This window comes from Mustela nigripes, chromosome 3 (genome assembly GCF_022355385.1).
Source record: "Mustela nigripes isolate SB6536 chromosome 3, MUSNIG.SB6536, whole genome shotgun sequence".
Classification (NCBI taxonomy): Eukaryota; Metazoa; Chordata; class Mammalia; order Carnivora; family Mustelidae; genus Mustela; species Mustela nigripes.
In genome coordinates, this window is record NC_081559.1 from 86,695,409 (window position 1) to 86,714,009 (window position 18,601).

At 37.6% G+C, this 18,601-nt stretch overlaps 1 protein-coding gene across 1 annotated transcript in view; it reads right to left on the reverse strand.

The window, feature by feature from the left end:
• The window catches only part of ARHGAP15 (Rho GTPase activating protein 15), a 611,884-nt gene that overhangs the window by 504,849 nt on the left and 88,434 nt on the right, over positions 1-18,601 (reverse strand). Inside the window, exons 4-5 of the mRNA XM_059394353.1 lie at positions 14,625-14,686; positions 3,250-3,337 (exon numbers count right to left, since the gene is read on the reverse strand). Of these exons, the coding sequence (XP_059250336.1) occupies positions 3,250-3,337; positions 14,625-14,686 (150 nt within the window). The remainder of the gene's footprint in view (positions 1-3,249; positions 3,338-14,624; positions 14,687-18,601) is intronic.

The following is an 18,601-nucleotide window of genomic DNA, read 5'->3' on the forward strand; positions in this document are numbered from 1 at the left end:
GAAATGATTCTGTGTCTAGTTCCGGGAGGGGGCTGCTTTTGATAGAAATCTGACTTGGGTGCAAACTGAAAGAATTTCAGTGAGAAAGAAAGAGTTAGACATGAGATGTGGGATCAGGCACATCTTGTGGCATGCTGTGTTAAATGCGAAAGTCACAGAGTAGCAGCCAGTGGAAGAGGCTGAGGGCCCCAGGAAAGCATCTATGGTCATGCAAGAGATACATCTAGAGTCCCAGATGGAAATGATGGCTTCACATTCAGAACTATTCAGTGTTTTGACCCAACACTTAAGCTGCCTATGGATACATAGTTGTCTTTTTGGAGATCATATATGCTGGTATTCCTTGAATCAATGTGTTTTTCTCTTCTACATGTGTCTGCATCAGTTCAAGGACAAAATTAATATGCTGTAAAAATACGTTATAATTCTCTCATGCCCTGTATTAGATATTATAAAATATATTTATTTATTTGATAGACTATATCAGACCATAATATTAATTTAGCACTACTACTTATTTTTTCTTTTATTAACTAATTTCATTCTCTATTGATTCTCTTGGCAGATATCAGTATCCCCATTTTACAGATGAGGATTCTGAAGCTCAAAGAAGTTGAATGACTTTGTCAGGTCCTAAGCAGCAAAACTGGAAGGAAGTCCCCTGTGGTTGAACTTCAAAGCCCTGCTCCTAGCTACTTTGCTGCTTTGTCTTACCACCGCATTAGCATTCAAAGATCATTCCTATAAAGATTAAAATGCCATTTACTCTTTAAACCACATTCTGTACTACTCAGTTTCTACTGACCCCTTGGAGGAAAGGACAGACTTCTTCCCAGAAGCACAATGAACAATACCAAGACATGTGTAAGGGGGTGCAAGGGAAATTCAGAAACTTGAGCATAAATCTCTTTCAAAATAAAACCACAGCATCTTTAATCAAGGCCTGGCAATCATCGTATCGTTTCTCTGAGACTGGAATTGGTAAATGTGGGCTATCCCACTAGGCCTTTAATACTTGGTTAGAAATGTATCCAAGAAGTTGAGGAGCACGACAATTCATGCAGGACAAACATGAATCTGTAATTCTCTTCCTCATTACCACAAAACACAGTTAGTTCCTGCCCTGAATTCACTTTGAAGATGAGTGCCTGGGAGAAACCATAAGAGCATTGAAAACGGGGCTAGAAGTAATAAATAGGGACTGCCAAAAAACATTAACAAATTTCTTCTAAAAGTAAAATCTATTGTCAATTTACAACTCTGAAGGTTGAACTGGAGGCAAGCAATTAGTGGGCTGACTTGAAAGGTTTGCCTGCGATCTAGGAAAGAGCTTTCTTTCACCTGTATAAAATTAAACAGCTGATAATTATATCTCCTGGTCCTGGGATGAGGAGATTAAAATAATAAAATAAAAATAAAGCAAATGCTTTAATTTGGAATCTAATCTCTCCCATTCTCCCAGAACATTCACATAAATGCTGCTCCAGTGGAACTCTTCACACCCAGCAGGAGGAAGATCATCTTCTCAGCAGCCACACTGGCCAGGCAAGTGACTTTTCCTCCCTTTCCTGACTCCCCTTTTATTTATTTATTTATTTGTAAAGATTTTTATTTATTTACTTATTTGACAGTTCACAAGTAGGCAGAGAGGCAGACAGAGAGAGAGAGGAGGAAGCAGGCTCCCTGCTGAGCAGAGAGCCCCATGCGGGACTCGATCCCAGGACCCTGAGATCATGACCTGAGCCGAAGGTAGAGGCTTTAACCCGCTGAGCCACCCAGGCGCCCCGTGACTGCCCTTTTAGAAGTCATTCAAAGGGAAGACAAAGACCTGAGTGGATGGGAGTTGTTTTGCGTCTGGCTCTTAGGGGTACTTTATTGTTCTTAAAAAGATTTTCCCAACCTTACTATAGCCCCCAAATAAAAACAAAACAAAAGGCTAGAACAAATTTCTGAGCCAGTTTAAATTAAAAATACAAAGGATTGAGATGTATTTTTAATTTATTTATAATTAGTTTACAGATTGGACCGCATCAAGACTCCAAAATCAGCAAGCCACTTGGGGATAAAGACTATTGCAATTATCAGGAACAAGCCAAACGCTACCTTTTGTTCTTCTATTTAAAAACAAACAAACATCTCCTAGCAAATGATTTTCTATTTCCTATTTAAAGAGGATTACATAGCAAACAGGACTAGTGGCTGGAAAGCAAAGAACTTGCTGTCGTTTTATTACCTGCCAAATACAAATTAGTTCATTGTGGTTAACTCCTGCCAAGTGACCCCTTTCCCTGCCGCCCATCAGGCCTATGAGGTATGGCGGGTTGGTTCCTGCCGGTGTCCTTCCGAATCAGGAGGCTGTCAGACATGCTGCCTGCCCACTGTCTCCTTCAGGGCGTGGCAGCTCTGGGGCCTGGGCAGCAAGGTTTTGAGCTTGAGGTGCCCCAGTAACTAGCTCGGAATGGCTCCTACTTCCTGTCACTGTCAAATCTCTGTGGGCTTCCTGAGGCCTTCCTCCAGGTACAACAGAGAAACCCTACAAATTTCACTTTACGTAGTAACTACAGGATACAGAAATTGTATTAGCTCCATTAGACGGAGTCAGAAATATTCAGAAAGGTTAGCTGGTTATAGTGAATGTCGCAGTTAGGCTAAGATAAAAAATCACTTGGTTAACTTAGAGTGTTTCCTCATTGGTAACACCCTGTATTAAGGTGCCATTTATAAACAGTTTATTATTATTTATTAATGTATGAAGCACTTTATAGCATGCTAGATAACAACTTAAATTCATGTATTAAAGATGCACGTACATGGTTTAATAGGATTTACGTCTTATAATATTCTTTAAAACAGCTTCCCATAGTCTCATCCGTTAAGCATTTATTACTAATGCATTTTATAACATACTTTATAATACATTATTTGAGCAAGTAGCTGCATTTAGCGATCATTTCATAAATAAGAATAAAGCATTTATAAATGGCACCTTAATTTAAAGTGTTACCTTCACATTACTAGATAGCTGCTCACCATTCGTCTCATTCTGTGATTATTCTCCAAATGCACCACTTAATAAAACAGACACTAAGTTCTATTTTCCCTTCATCTGATTAAAAGTTTATTGAGTCATTTCCTCCATCTGCTTTCAGTCGTTGGTAGCTTGGAGGCTTTAGTGTGATTTCTGATGAAACCAAACTTTTAATTCAATAATAGTTCTGTGAAGATAAGAGTAGAAACAGAACTACCTACCATGTTAGACAGAGCCTGCTGCTTAGATTCTTTGTAAAATTCAAGTTTCCGGCTAGAAAGAACAATCCAGGAAGTAGACCAGTTTTTCCTTAGGAATAGAAAAAAAAAAAGCGTTATCACTTGAAGAAATCATTCATAGATATTATATCAGCAACATTTGGAATGAGTAGAGACTATTTTTAACTAGTCTTCATTAAGGTCTTTTCTTTATTAAAATCTATAGGTGGTATGGAATTTGGGTAACGATAAAGACTTTCTGTAATTTTTAAAAATCATGACATTTATAGTAAACATTTCTCATTTGGAGATCCTCACAAAATCTTTTTCAAGTTCTAAAACTCCAAATTTTGTGTATCCATGTCCCTGACTTCAGAGTCTGTTTCCACGGAAAGCCAAAAATAGCAAAGTAAAAACAGAAGTCAGAATCCCTCCCTTCATTGTTACTTCTTTTCATTGTTCCAATATATTTCAGAATCTGAAAAACTAACCAGCTAATGTGTCATTGCCTAGTTAAAAAAAATATATATATAAATAAATAAATAAATAAATATATATATATATATATATGTATAAATATTTAGAGAAAGAGCAAAGGGAGAGGGAGAGAGAATTGTGAGCAGGCTGCATGGCCAGTGAGGACCTCTACTTGGGGCTGGATCTTAGGACCCTGAGATCATGACCTAAGCCGAAATCAACATTTAGCACTTAAACAACGGAGCCACCAAGGCAGCCCAATATTTTTTTCAATGTTGAACCTCACTAGAAATCAAAGATATGCAAATAAAAACAGTGAAATTATTTTTCCCTCTTTGCCAATGTAATTGGCAGGAATTAGCAGAAATAATACCAAGGGTTACTGAAAGGGTGTAGAAATGGATTCTCCCATACAATTTTGGTGAGAGAGTACATGATCACATCTTTCTGAAGTGAAGTTGGCAATATGCTTTAAAAAAAAAAAATCATTTAAAATGTGCTTGTCTTTTGACTAAACAAGTGCATTCCTATGAATTTAAGTTTATCCTAAAGTAGTTATCTCACAAGTTGTTAAGTCTGTGGGCACAAGAATTAAGTGCACCATTATGTCTATATTGTGCACCTAAAATATATCTTAAAAGAGTCATTGTATAAATTGCATGTAATAAATTCCTATAATGAAATAATAAGCCCTATGTTATAAAAGAATATTGATATGGGAAGATTTTAATAAAGACCGTAATACAGTATGTAGTTCATCTACATAATACAATATGTAGTTCATCCTGTTCATTTGTCTAAGAAGTAATTTTTGTATATTTCACCTCTATCTCTCTCCCTATCTAAAAAAGTCCTCAAAATAACAAAAAGCTTTTCAGGTTTACAGAAGTACTCCCGAGTGCCTAGCACAGAGGAGGCACAACATACATGTTCATTGAGTCAATGACTGAACTTTAGGCATGGGGGAAAAAGAGCTGGGTGTAACAATAGTTAAATTAGGTGATTAAAAAAAATCACAGCTTTTGATTTTCCTTTCTATTTCTTGGTGTTTATCAAGTTTCCTGCATTGAACATGTATTAACTTAAGCAATTATACGTGTATATTTGTGTGGGGGCACCGGGGTGGCTCAATAATTAGACATCTGCCTTTGGCTCAGGTCATGATCCCAGGTCCTGGGATCCAGCCCTGCATCAGGCTCCCTGCTCAGCGGGAAGTCCACTTCTCCCTCTGCCACTCCCTTTGTTTGTATTCCCTCTCTCGTTGTCTCTTCCTGTCAAATAAATAACAAAATAAATCTTAAAAAAAAATGCCTTTTTGTAAGTCGCAAAACATTAAAGAGATTAATATACTCAAGTTTCTATCCATTATATCATACTGCTGCAGTTGGTTTTGGTTTAACAGTCCAAAATAACTGAATTCATCTTATAAAAGTGGTAGAAAAATGAGTTTATGGAAAGACTTTAGTCAGGTCACTAAAAACTTACACAAAAATATGTTTAAAATGACCATTGAAGATCTCTGTGTAGTTATTTCCACTTGCTTCTTAGAATTTCGGGGTTTGGTTGAAAAGACAGTTTTGATTCAGTAAAGTTAATATTTACAACAAGATTAGATTGCTCTTACATGCCCGAAGCTTTCTTAACCATGAGCTTTCCAACATACAAATATGAACATTATGTTCTTGGGCCCAATTGTCTTCTAATGAAGAGTCATTTTTTCTATCAAACAATGAAAAAGGTGGAAAAACAACAACACAGAAAACCACATAGACCTTTACCCTCTTTTGCCCTAGAGCCCATTTCTCCTTTTAGGCACCAGGAGCAGCAAAATGAATCAGAGCAACCATAGCCTTGTCTCTATGCAGGTCATAATATTAGCTGACACCAAATAGAGAAAAGAAAAACATTGGAAGGACTGCTGGTCTACACCTCTTATTTTGACAGTATGTGATCAGGGAATATGGAACACCCTCATACTGATGGAACCCATATTTAACCTGCCTGTTATATTTCCCACTATATTTTTCATCTCCTGGCAGGGAGATACTATACCTTATTTGCTTCTAGTCTATACCAAGCCCTGGATAAATGACTCTGATTTGAATCTGTTTCAGATGTTGATCGTTTACAGAACGTATTGGCATTACTCTTCCCTTCCCTAAACTTGGAAATGGAACCGGTTAGAAATGAAGTTGCATGAAATTCAATTATCTCACAGTTCTTTGTTAGAACTTTGAACTGCTATGAAATGTTCTCTCATAGGTGAATGTGATGAACAAGTCAAAGAGGGAAAGACCTGCAGGTCTCAGAACCTTAGTAACACGAATCGCTCTGACACTCTATTTCATTTTGAATTTATAAATTACAACGTCTCTACGGTATTAGAATAAAAGTGAAGATTTTCCAACTTGCTTAAAACAATTCTATTTCAAAAGGAAGAAATACTGCTATCAACTTTTTAGATGTCCTAATTTCATTTCAGTTCTTTCCATTCTTTTCAAAAATAAAAATTAATATAAATTATTTTGAGTGCCTACTAAAGTTTGATTGACTAGTGGAAGTTTAGGTCCAGGGTGCCTGGTAGCTCAGTTGGTTAAGTGGCTGCCTTCTGCCCAGATCATGATCCCCGGGTCCTGGAATCGAGCCCTGCATTAGGCTCCCTGCTTAGCAGGGATTCTGCCCCTCTTTCTCTCCCTCTGCCTCTCCCCCTCTCCCCTGCTCATGTGCTTGCTCTCTCTCTCTCTCAAATAAATAAATAAATAAATTTTAATTTTATTTATATTTTATTCTTTTATATTTATTATATATTATATATTTAATAAATATATATTTATTATTTTATATTTATTATATTTATTTTAAAAATAAATTATTATTTTCTTTAAAGAAGGAGAACTTTAGGCCCACAAGAAAGATAATGAAGATACTAATATGTCCATTTACTATCATGGAAAATGAGGTTCCCAGAGTTTAGTTAACTTACTTCATGCCAGTCAGATTTAGAGTCAAACCCAGTTTCTCTAACTCTGAAGCCTATAATCTGGTGACTAATTTATGCTGTCTTTTTTTAAGAATTAAGCATAACTATATTGGTTCAGGAGATTGTCAATGTCAGATTTCACCATGGTTTTAGTTGAAATGCTCACATTATAAAAGCCAGTGTGTATAGTCTGTGACAAGGTAGAAGCCATGTAGGTTTCCATATAAACTACTTTACCTGATGTTAATTGGAAGGACAGAGCAAAGGCTCACCACTTCTAAACTCTCCACTTCCCTTAGAAGTTGCACTGATTTAAAGGAATCACGCAAAGCACCATTCAACTCCTCAGAAGAAGCTGGAAGCGGGGGGTGCTCCTAATGATGCTACCTCTGTCTTTTTTCTGTTGGGGAATTATTCTGGTCTGTGATGAGCCGACTCATGTGCAGTCAGTGACGATCATGCAACCAGGAAGGGAGTCAAAAGCTTATCGTCTAAGAGAGGCTGAGAATTCACTAATGGGAACAACTTTTAACCCATGACTTAAGTTGGAACCTGACTCTGGGAATGATGTACTCTGGGCGTTTGACCACTTGCATCACAATATCTGTCTTGTTCATTCCGCATCCGCTGGGTTTGGTTTGTGCTGCCTCTAGTTCTCAAGATATCAGTGGAAAAGCTTGGTCACCTTGTTACCGTAACTCAGGAGCCTCTTGGATGACATTGTCAGCTCTGGAGAGAGCTGTGAAAAGGGTCAATTGGCAAGGTTTTGCCCTGACTCAAACCTTTAACACTTTCCCTCTGCAACTGAATCGTTATAGGTGACTGCTGTCCGGTATATTGAGAGACAACTCAGGAAGTGAATTACTCCTGCAAACTTGAAGGGCTTAGCCGGAACAGGTGGGTCTCACAGTTTCTGCTAAGACTTCTAAAATAGACACTTCAAGGATAAAGCGGTTTTAAGAAAAGAGAGAAAGCCCTACTCCCCTATTTCCTTCAAAGATATGGACATCATCGCAAACTTCTTTGAGCTTTTCCACTTCCAAGAACAGTGTCTGACATTTAGTAGGTGCTCATTAAAGGTTTTTGAGTAAAAGAATATATGGATTCTCGAATTTCATGTCACATCTCTAGATTTTTCCTGCTCTGTGTTTGCTACTCAGTAACAAGCACTACAAAAGCATGAATCTCCTGTATTTCTCTTCTCCCTTCTTCAGTTCCCTAGGGGTTTAATATGTCATTCCTAGCATTAAAAAAAAAAAAAAAAAAAAAAAACAAAAAAAAAACAATCAAGCAAACAAAAAAGACAACTATCTACTGCTTCTGGTTTAGTGTATATTTTCTTCTAATTTATAATTCTACTGGAAAAACCTGAACTTTTCCTGAGGTCTTTCTGACCTCTCAGAGGTGTGTCTGTGAGAGGAGCTATTGTGCACACCTTGGTCCCCACTCTGTGCTGGCAATTATATCTGGTATTTTGGCCTTGTTAAGTAATTGAAATGCAAAGTCAGTCACCAGTAGCTATTGAACATCTACCACAGAACAATCAAAATTACAAGGACTGAATATATAAAGTCAAATAAGAAGACCTCCCTGAATTTCCCTTTAACCCACGGGGACACAGGCAAGAAGCATGGAAGCACATGGCACTGGGAGGTGGGTTTGAGACCTCATATTACAGACAAGCAAACTGAAACTTAGTGAGTCTACATCCTACCCAAGGGCATAGAACTCACAAATATGGGAGTCAAGACAAGTCTCCCGGAGCCTGAAGACCACATTCACGCCTGTGTATCCATTGTCTTCAGAGCAGGGGTCATGCAGCTTTTCCTGAGTCATTTTGGGCATGTCTACACAGAGCCTCATCATAGGCTTTGAGAAAGGAAGATAAAGAACTTTTGTCAAACAAGCACTTATATGTCTTTCTTCTTGGAGCTGAGCCACTTCTTAGCCTGGCTTGGAATGTTGCAGACCTATCCTTACCTTCCCAAGATGGCTAGCAGGTGAATTTATCCATTAGTGGGAGCCAATGAATGAATGTTTCACCAACTCATCATCAAAACTGTATTGACATTTTTTTTTCTATTTTTCCACACAGAGGGAAAAAAACACAAACTATTGGATAGATTTAGGGCTAAGGAAGACACATAGGTCAGGAAATAGTCAACCTCAGTAAGTCAGAGGTGTTAGGAATAGGTAGACAGTCTCCCCACAAATTGATAGGTAACAGTCAGGTGAGGGATTGATATTGGTACTAGAGATTTAATGCAGGGAGCAGATTTCCGCTCAAGAAATGCAAGTATTTATCTTATTTTTCTTATGACAAAAAACAAAAACGAGTCACAATGAAGGTGGGAAGAGGTGCTTACTGCAATCAGAGGGGGAAGAACTAAATTCGAATGACAATTATTTATATGTATGCAACTGGTGGGACATTATATCCAAGTGAGACACTTCACAAAACTTTCCTAAAACAAATCCTCAGTTGTGGAGGTGGGAGGTGGGAGGTGGGAGGTGGGAGTTGGGGAAATCCCCCCAAACCCAAAAAAACACAGCCATCAGCCAGGCAGAAAACTTTTTGCATTCTACAAAATGGACACCAGGTGGCAGCACATAATAACAGCAGCTTTGTAATTGCTTCTCTGAAGACCGCTTGATGGAAAACAGTTCTTAAAATATTCGTTACCATTATAAGCATTTGTTAGCTTGAGCTCAGGTTTCACACATTCACTTGTTTTATATCCTACACCCACCTCTCCTATGCTTCCTTTAGGTAATGACGGGTGGCCAACCAAAAGTCAGAGGAAAATACAGATGAGACAACTTCATAAATTTCAGATCGTCTTGGGCCACCTGCCTTTGTTATCGGACTTGATCACACTGGACTTGACATGATTCCCACAGTGGTGGGAGTGAAAGTGATTTATTCTAGTAAATCCTGACTGATTGTGCATAAAATCCTTTGGTCACTGTTAAGTGTTCTGACTCATTCTCAAACTGGTGGGTTAGGAAATTATTTCTTCTCTCTCATACTCCGAGTCTCTTGTAAATTACCACTGCTAAAAGTGGGCCAAAGAGACCCTGAGGTATAAATATACACATCTCTGTCAGTATTGCAAAAAATGTAAAATCTTGATACATCCGAAGAGCTATTAGATGTTGGGAATTATAACAGAGCATATGTTGGAAATCCTAAGACTGAAGCAAACTTCTACAACGTAGCTTCTGTATTCTGTACTATCCAAATCTTCCCTCCAGTCCTCACTACCAAGCAAAAAAGGAGAGAAAGACAATTCAGTCTGGGAGAATATATTGGGCTCCTGAGCAGAAAGTGCTAAAGAAAAAAAACAAGTTCACATTAGCAGGGTACTTTGGCATCATGTTCTAACGGAAGTCTCTTCTGAGAAACAGCTGTTCAAAAAAGAAAGGGAGGAAGGAAGGAAGGAAGAATGGATGGATGAAATTCAGAAAAGAAAAACAAGAGTCTCATACTTCTAGGCTCTGGGGTGAAAATGGGCGCTAGTAGACATAAACACTCTACTACCCTCACTCCTTTTCTTCTTGTACTCCTTTTCTGCTCATCTTATCACCCCAAGTACTTTCCATGCCTCCAAAGAGTAGAGCAGAGGGATAGCTAGATGTGATCAGATGTACATAGCCACCAGCGAGATAATAAAGGGACAGGCACGAAGGGAAAGTGACAGGCGTGGTTGGAGACATAATGTCCACGCCATCAGGTGCCTTTTGTAAATTTAAGTACTGAAAACAGCTTCTCACTGGGGTCTCACAGAGCTTCAGAGGGGCCTGGGCTGCCTCCTTTTGGAGATGGAAGTCCCCAAATGAAGGAATTCCTAAACTAAAACATAGAAAAGCAAAACATATTTTCAAAGTTAATAATTAAAAAAATTACAGGTGAGTGCTGAATGTCTTCACCTTCCAATCCCGTCTGCGTATCATGTGATAATTTATAGAACGCCATTTCAAGACAAGGCTAAACTGATGGCCCTTTATGTAAGATATAGCACATGAGTTCTCCTTCCTTCTACCCACTCTCATTCATATCCAGAGAGAGAGGTCCAGCTCTTGTCAGAGAGAAAGAAAAATATATAAATGAGGAAGGCTAACCAAAAAGGAAAAGGCAGGGAAGGAAGGAAGGAAAATAAAAACACAATGCATGGTGGGAATAAGCTGTCATGGATTTTTGAATAGAAAACTTTATAGGGAGTAATAAAATGATGTTTTCTAAGTGATAATTGAAGCCCTTGGTACTGTAAATGGTATGAAATAATAGGGCCATTTTAGTGTCCTGGCCCTAAGAATCTTCTAGCAAGAGAGGAAAAACTAACCTACTACAAACAGAGGACCGGGCTAAAATTAGGTACTAACTATACATACAATAAGGTTTGGGAGAAAAGAGGTTAATACCAGTGATCAATTTTCTTCATTTGTAAAATTGAAAGTGAAATAATAATATAGCCTACCTTAGAGTATCATTTCAGTATTACCGGTGAAGCATTTAACTAAGTATTTTACAGAATAAGCATTTAGTAATAGTGCTTATTAACTCATTAAAATGTATAACAGATATAAAGTACTTTGATAAGTGGGCAAAAGGCAATCAAAAGACATTTATATTAGAAATGCAAAGTATAGCAACTATGGTATACTATTTAATATTTTCTAAATTTTCTAGGGAATAAAAATGACACAATTTTTCAAGGTTATGATTAAACTGAGCCTTTTGTTACTAGTTACTAAAACATACCAACACCTTGAACAAGCGATATGGCAATACATAACATTTAAAAACGCTTATGTGATTTAATCAATTATTCCAGGCTTAGCATTTATCTTTAAAAAATAAAAGAAACATTGACAAATAATAGGAGTTTTGCTGCTATTATAACTATTTTAGTATAAATATATTTAGCATAAATATATTTAGTATAAGACTGGAATCAACTTAAAATTCAAACAAAAGAGGAGTGTAGCAATGGTTTGGTATATTAGTGTCATCAAGCCGGTGGGATATTACATGTTATTAAACATGGTGACTATAGCTACAGCATTAAGTGTTATTAAAAACAATAATAATAAAGAGTAAAATTACGGAACAATATGGACCAAAGTTAAAGGTTTTTTGCTGAGGACTTTCATCAGCAAGGTAAATAGATAATGAGATACTTGGAAAAGATATTTACAAAGTCCAAAGTTGATGAGGTATTACTACCTCTATGACATTAGGAGTTCCTTCAAAAATTAAGTGAGAAGATTAATAGAAAATCATCAAAGTTGACACCTAGGCAATTCTCAGAGTACAAAACCTGGCCAACTCTAAGTGGCTGAAGTCATGCTCCACTGAAATGCCAATGAGAGGAATAAAAATAAATGCAACCATCAACTTGCGAAACTGAGAGTAATACAATGCTCTGTAATGAGATGATGGCAGGACAAGCTCCCTTCTGCTTTGCAGGAGTGTGAACTCGTGTGCTCGCTCGTGCAGGAGGAAGTTTGGCTGCAGGACTCAGTGGATTTATAAATGTGTATCTTACCACCAAGCAATCCTTCACTCCTGGATATATGTCCCAGAGACAATACCTAGTGGCTGTTAAGGAGAAATATATGTGTGGCTTATCGCAAGGTTGTTTGGAGGAAATGGAAAGAGTTAGGGACAAATAGGGGTCCACTGCTCAGAGATTAGGTAAAATTTGGTATATGTACCCAATGGCAAAATGGGTGCAGTTGGAAGAAGTGAACTCATTTTATATAGATACTGACCCATGTCCAAACACTAACACTAAATAAAAGTAGTAAGAAACAGAGTGAAGCTTATAACACAAAAAGGCGTCTGGAATTTAGGACACATTCACATACTCAACAACTACACACTATTTGCTAGAATGCCACACATATAACCACACCAGCATATGGAGAGTGAATTTGATGAACGTTAACAGTCTACAGGGCACTAAAGTGAGGACTGGAGACTGTGGATAAAATAAAACCAGCTAAGGTTCTCAGCCAGAATGATGATAATACAAAGCCAAACACCGAGCAGTAAAATCGACCCAATTCTGTGCCTGATGTTAAAAAAAAAATAGTAAAATGTGTATAGCTTTAAATGAAAAAATCTGAAAGAATGCATAATTGTATGCAAACTGATTGAAATAATAGTGAAATGCAGTACAAACTAATGTTTGTATGAATTTAAACTCGAGCACAAAAATGATTTGCAAACTGATTAAAGTAACGACAAATGAAACAAATACAAAATGGTATACACACTGACTGAAACTGCCTAAAAATGTGTTCGTGCGAGTTAGCTGGGGAAAGAGCCTTGCTCTGCTCCTCTGCTTTTTCTTGACACCAACCTCTAGGAAAAGATTTTATAAGGATGGTTTCTGGGCAAAACAGCTATGAAACCATTTTGGTGGGGCATCATCTTTATTTTCTGGAAGTCCTTTCAGTATCTCCTCCTCTTCAACGCATGAGGCTTGAGGCTGACACCACAGCTCTCACCTCCTCTCTCCTACCAAGCCTCAGTGAACGCCGAAGTGGTAACTTAAACAAGTCCTTGGGTCCTTTCCTGTCCCTCTTTAGACTTTATGAGAATGTAACTTGTAAGGTAAGAGAGGGTCTTATTCTCTTAAGTCATTGCTGCATCCTCAATACTACTCCCTTGAGTTGGTATACTTGAGAATGAGGTCCAAGGGAAAGGGGGACACTAGAGGGGCTTAGCCAAAGTCAAAAAATCATCCTGTCGCCGTTTCAGAGTCCGACTCCTTAAACCAGATTATCCACTGGCATGGGGACAAGTCCCCTCTCTCCTGGACCCTTCCAGGGAGTGTGGCTGCAGAGTAACTCTGCAGAACCGGTGTAGAAGAGGGTTCAAGGCCCTGTTTATTATCCCAGACTAAAACCCAATAAAAGCCAAAAATAGAGCTTGTTCTTTAAAATTGAAATAGCTTGGGAGAATTATGGATGGTTGTTTTCTCCAGTTTTACTTCCTTTAAATAAAAATATACATACTCCATTATAGGCAGCAAACAAAAGCATACTTTATGGTCTATTGTTGGCCAGAGTGCCATTCCAGTAATGAATTGCATTATACAATTAACAAGTGTCCCATTGTGTAGCTAATTAGTACTTTCATCCTTTATGGTTTTAACTGTTAATAATACAGTCATAAGCAAATGCCTTGTCTCCCGATTTGAGCACTTCTACATATCTTTGTAGCTTACATATCACCTAGTACAAAGCAAAGCACATAATAGTATGTATTCAAGAAATAGAAAACATTCTAAAATGGAAATGATTATTTCTGAAGAACCCATCCATAGAGAAGGTCTAGCATCTTTCTCTACCTTTCTATCAACCTCATTTTTTCCTTCGGAAAACTGGGAAAAACTGGCACGGGAATTCTTATTTTCTTTTTCTAATTTCTCTTACCAACTCTGTGTCAATTTCACTTCCAAATATGGCAATATTCAACTTTTTACCTGATGGATGATTTTATTTTCCTTTGATTTTTATCTGAGCAGGAAATATATTTCAAATCCCCCAATCTTCAAAAATTATGCTCCCAGTGTATTGTAGGGAGATTTTTATATATTGCAAAATGATTAATCTGTCAATCTTAAAAATCAAGACCCGTTATCTTATCTATTGGCATGCTTTTTAAGATTTCAGGATCCAGGAGGACAAGAAGCACCTCATTTAATATTATGTGCAACAATATAGAATGTAGTGCTTTATTGGAAAATTGTAATTATATTAAAAATAATGTTGAGCATAGCAATAACAGAGGGAAATAGACTAGTCTTGTACCATAAGGCCTTCCTTTCTAAACAACAGCAGTGACCCAAGTGGAGGAGATGGAGAACTATCACAGTTATGTAAAAGTGAATGGAGGAACATTTATTACCTTAGTTTCTTTCCACCATCCGCAATTTTAGCTTTCTGCAGATAACCTTCTTTTTCAACCATCTGCAAGAAGAATGCATACATTAAAATGGTGACAAGCCCTTATGCATTATTATTTTGAATGAACCTATGCTTTCCAATAGTCACTGCAGTGATGGAAGTTTCCAGTCATAGAAGCTCATTAATAATGCATATATAGCTTATGGGAAGTGCCTGCAAGATCAAAGTCATTACAAGCCGTTAAATATCCAAAAGAAAGATTACAAAGAGTAATGCGAATGATTTGTTAGATGGTGATACACCTTTACCCACTTTTCCTCCTGGGCATTGAAGTCACTTGTGTAAAAAAGTGATTAAAAATGGCAAAACAAAAAGAGATTTAATGTCTTCCTTAATTTTACTGATCAACTTCAGAAAAGTTCTTTGTCCCTTCTAATCCTCACCACCTCATGCATCGGCTGAAGCCAGGAAGTGGAAAGAATTCAGTAGAACCAAGTATCTGAGCCAGCTGAACCATGAAAGGGCATTTAAAACAGTGACACTTCATGCAGTTTGTTCAGGGACCAAGAAACACGGTAGCAGCACCGTTCCATTAGCCTCTTCCATAATGCGGGTTTGCTTTCTTTCCTCTTTGTATTTATTGGCTTTCGTTGCTAATACAGCCGCAAGTTTCTTAAAGGAGATTCAACAATTTGTGATCACTTCACAGAGGTTTTTGTGGAGCTCTAGGCTAAATAAATGTACAATGTGAATTGTGATGAGTTGACTCGCAGCGCAGCCTTTGGTAGGTGTTTTCATTTCTGAGAACCCTATTGCCACTTTCCCATCTCTCCCACATACCTGTCTCTCAAGTCCTTACCCTGTGTTCCGTCTTTTCACTAGAGATGAATTGTCCGCAATCTTCCACCCTATCTTAACTGCTAAAAGCTTTTAGAAGTCACCTGCTTAAGGTCAAAGGACCACATTCCCTCAATTCCACCCTGTATGTTTCCCTCCAACTAATATTCCACTCCACTGTGTCCCCCATCCCAGAACTCCTAAATACATTAAACCTACTTTAAAATTGAATTTGTCTGTCTATTGTTAGAGGGTCCTTCCAAGATTCCTCTGTAATCTCTTCTAGATGCCCCTGTCCCAGATCCCCATTTTCACTATCATAGCACTTATTGGGTTGTATTATAATTGTCCATTGACAGTAGTGCCCCCTCATTTGCAGAGGATACTAAGATCCCAAGACCGCCAGTGGATGCCCAAAACCTTGGATAGTACCGAACCATGTATATATACACTATGTTCTTTCCTATATATACATACCTGAGATAAAGTTTAACTTATAAATTAGACATAGTAAGAGATTAAAAACAGTAGCTAAGAATAAACTGAAGTAATTATTATAACAATATACTATAATAAAGGTTAGGTGAATGTGGTCTCTATCTCTCAAAATATCCTGTTGCAGTATGCTCACCCTTCCTCTTGTGAGGATGTGAGATGATAAAATGCCTACAGGAGGAGATGAAATGAGATGAATGAAGTAGACATTGTGACATAGTGCTAAGCTACTATTGACCTTCCAACGATATGTTGGAAGGAGGATCGTCTGTTCCTGGAATGCTGTGGACCATAGGTAACTGAAATTGTGGAAACTGAAATCGTAGATGAGGGGACTACTGTATGTGGCTGTACCTGCACCTGGGCCATGATTGTACCTTTTTACACCCTGATTCCCAGCACCTTCAGTACTTGCTGACACCAATAAACACAATTATAAATATTGTTTAAACAAATTAGTAGAGGCATGAGTGACCATTTTAGAGTTTTAAAAAATCTTTATAGAAAATGGAAAAAGCCAAAAAGTCCATCTGTCTATGAAAAGTGAAGGGAAGAGATGTTTGGGGATGAATGAGTTTTCCCAAAACCTCTAAAATTCCAACAGTTAATGAATTGGCTATTTACAAGACTCTGATGTGGGTGAGATCTTTTCTGGCTTGTTCATTATTACATTCCTAACACATAGCACAGTATTTGCCTTTTAAAATCTACTTAATGAATACATTTTTAATAAATAATAATGAAGATATTAATAATGATTCCTAGCAAAGTTTTTCACATATCTACATTTCTGGAAAATTCTATTTCAGCATATTATCTACAGTCTAAAAGAGTCTACAGAGGTCTTTTGGATAATTTTTAGAATCATGATGTTCAATGATATATTTTTGTACTTGGATGCATCTATTTGTTTTTCCCACCTTTTATTCTATGTATGTTGTCTTCTTTTTTTTTTTTTTCTTTTTAGTGCCAGAAAGTTTTGTTTGTCTACCCCCCAAAACCTCTATAATAAGTTCAGTGTTTAACTCTGGGCATCACTGGTTTCTACAAATGTTTGGAAGAAAGATGTTTTCAGTAGCAATTAGCATCACAGAGATGGTCCCTTTCTTTAGTAATGTATATTGAGAAATTTTGTTGTGTAACCATAGACGAAATTTATTGTTTTATTAAAGCATTCTCCCGATGACAATAAAATAGTTTCCAAATTCTGAATTTTCTACTAAAAAGCTACAAACTTCTCAACCTATCATAAAAATCGATGCATGAGTTCTCTACGAAGAGTATTGCCTTCTTCCCCACAAAAAACTCACTAAAAGACTATTGGGTGGACATGTAGTGCCCAGAATGTATTATTGATAGACATTTCTTTAAAAAGGGAAGAGAGATGCAAAAGCAAAAAACTAATACTCTTTCAGGGAAAGACCAATACAAGCAAGCTTGAGATACATACTTAAAAATTCTCTCTCCTCGAATCTATAAGAAATGTTTCTCCAGACATGCCTGGACCTTTTCAGGATATTGAGATTAAGGCCAGGGGCTGGATCTCATGTTAAGATGCTATTGTCGTAGACAATAGAATCAGCACAGTTGTGTCTTCTCATTGTGACATCATTGTCATCAAACGGGCTTAGCCAGTTCCCATGGTCTTGGGTCAATCCATTAAAGTTTCCAGCCATGGACACAGAGAGGCCCCAGAAAAAGGAAAGAGGTGAGTAGCAAGTTAGTTTTCTTCTTCTATGTCATCTTCCAAAGTCCAAGCTGCTTCTCAGGTCATTAGAAGTAGTTAATAGTCCTGGGATTATGCACCCTTACAATACTTACAACTACCATATATGTGTTTACATATCTACACCTACTGACATGTAGTTATATACATGTACAATCATCACGTGTATGTTTCCATTTCTGGGATCAGGTGTTCATTTCTCTCAATTGCCTCTTCTATACTTCATATATCCTCATTCACTCTTTCAACATATTTTCATTTAGTAACATCCCCTGACCCTTAAATACCAGCTGCTCTGCTCACAATGGAACTGCAAAGATTAATAGGACCTTTTTTAATCTTCTGGGAACTTATGTGCTTGTGAGCGTACATGCAAAATACTTGTGTTCTTCTCTTTTGAGGACTGTATACCGTAGTCCCCTCTAGTCATCTCAGTGACTCAGACCAGCTTCTGACCTGGAAATGAAAATTCTAACCAGTCTCCCTACACTGAAAGCACAGCATTATTTTAAGTCCCCTGCTGGCAAGCAACAGTTCCATGAGGTAGATTTAATTACTTTATTATTTCTTGTCATAATGCTTTGAAATAACTCACCATGTTTCAGACACTAGAAATCAGTTATTCTGGAAGGCTCATAAGAGCTGAAGGAAGTATTAAAACAAGCAGAAGATTGCTATGTATTTTGTTTGTAGATTTATATATGGTTCCATATTAATTATTCTAATTATTGGGCGCCTGGGTGGCTCAGTGGGTTAAGCCGCTGCCTTCGGCTCAGGTCATGATCTCAGAGTCCTGGGATCGAGTCCCGCATCGGGCTCTCCGCTCAGCGGAGAGCCTGCTTCCCTCTCTCTCTGCCTGCCTCTCCATCTACTTGTGATTTCTCTCTGTCAAATAAATAAATAAAATCTTTAAAAAAAAA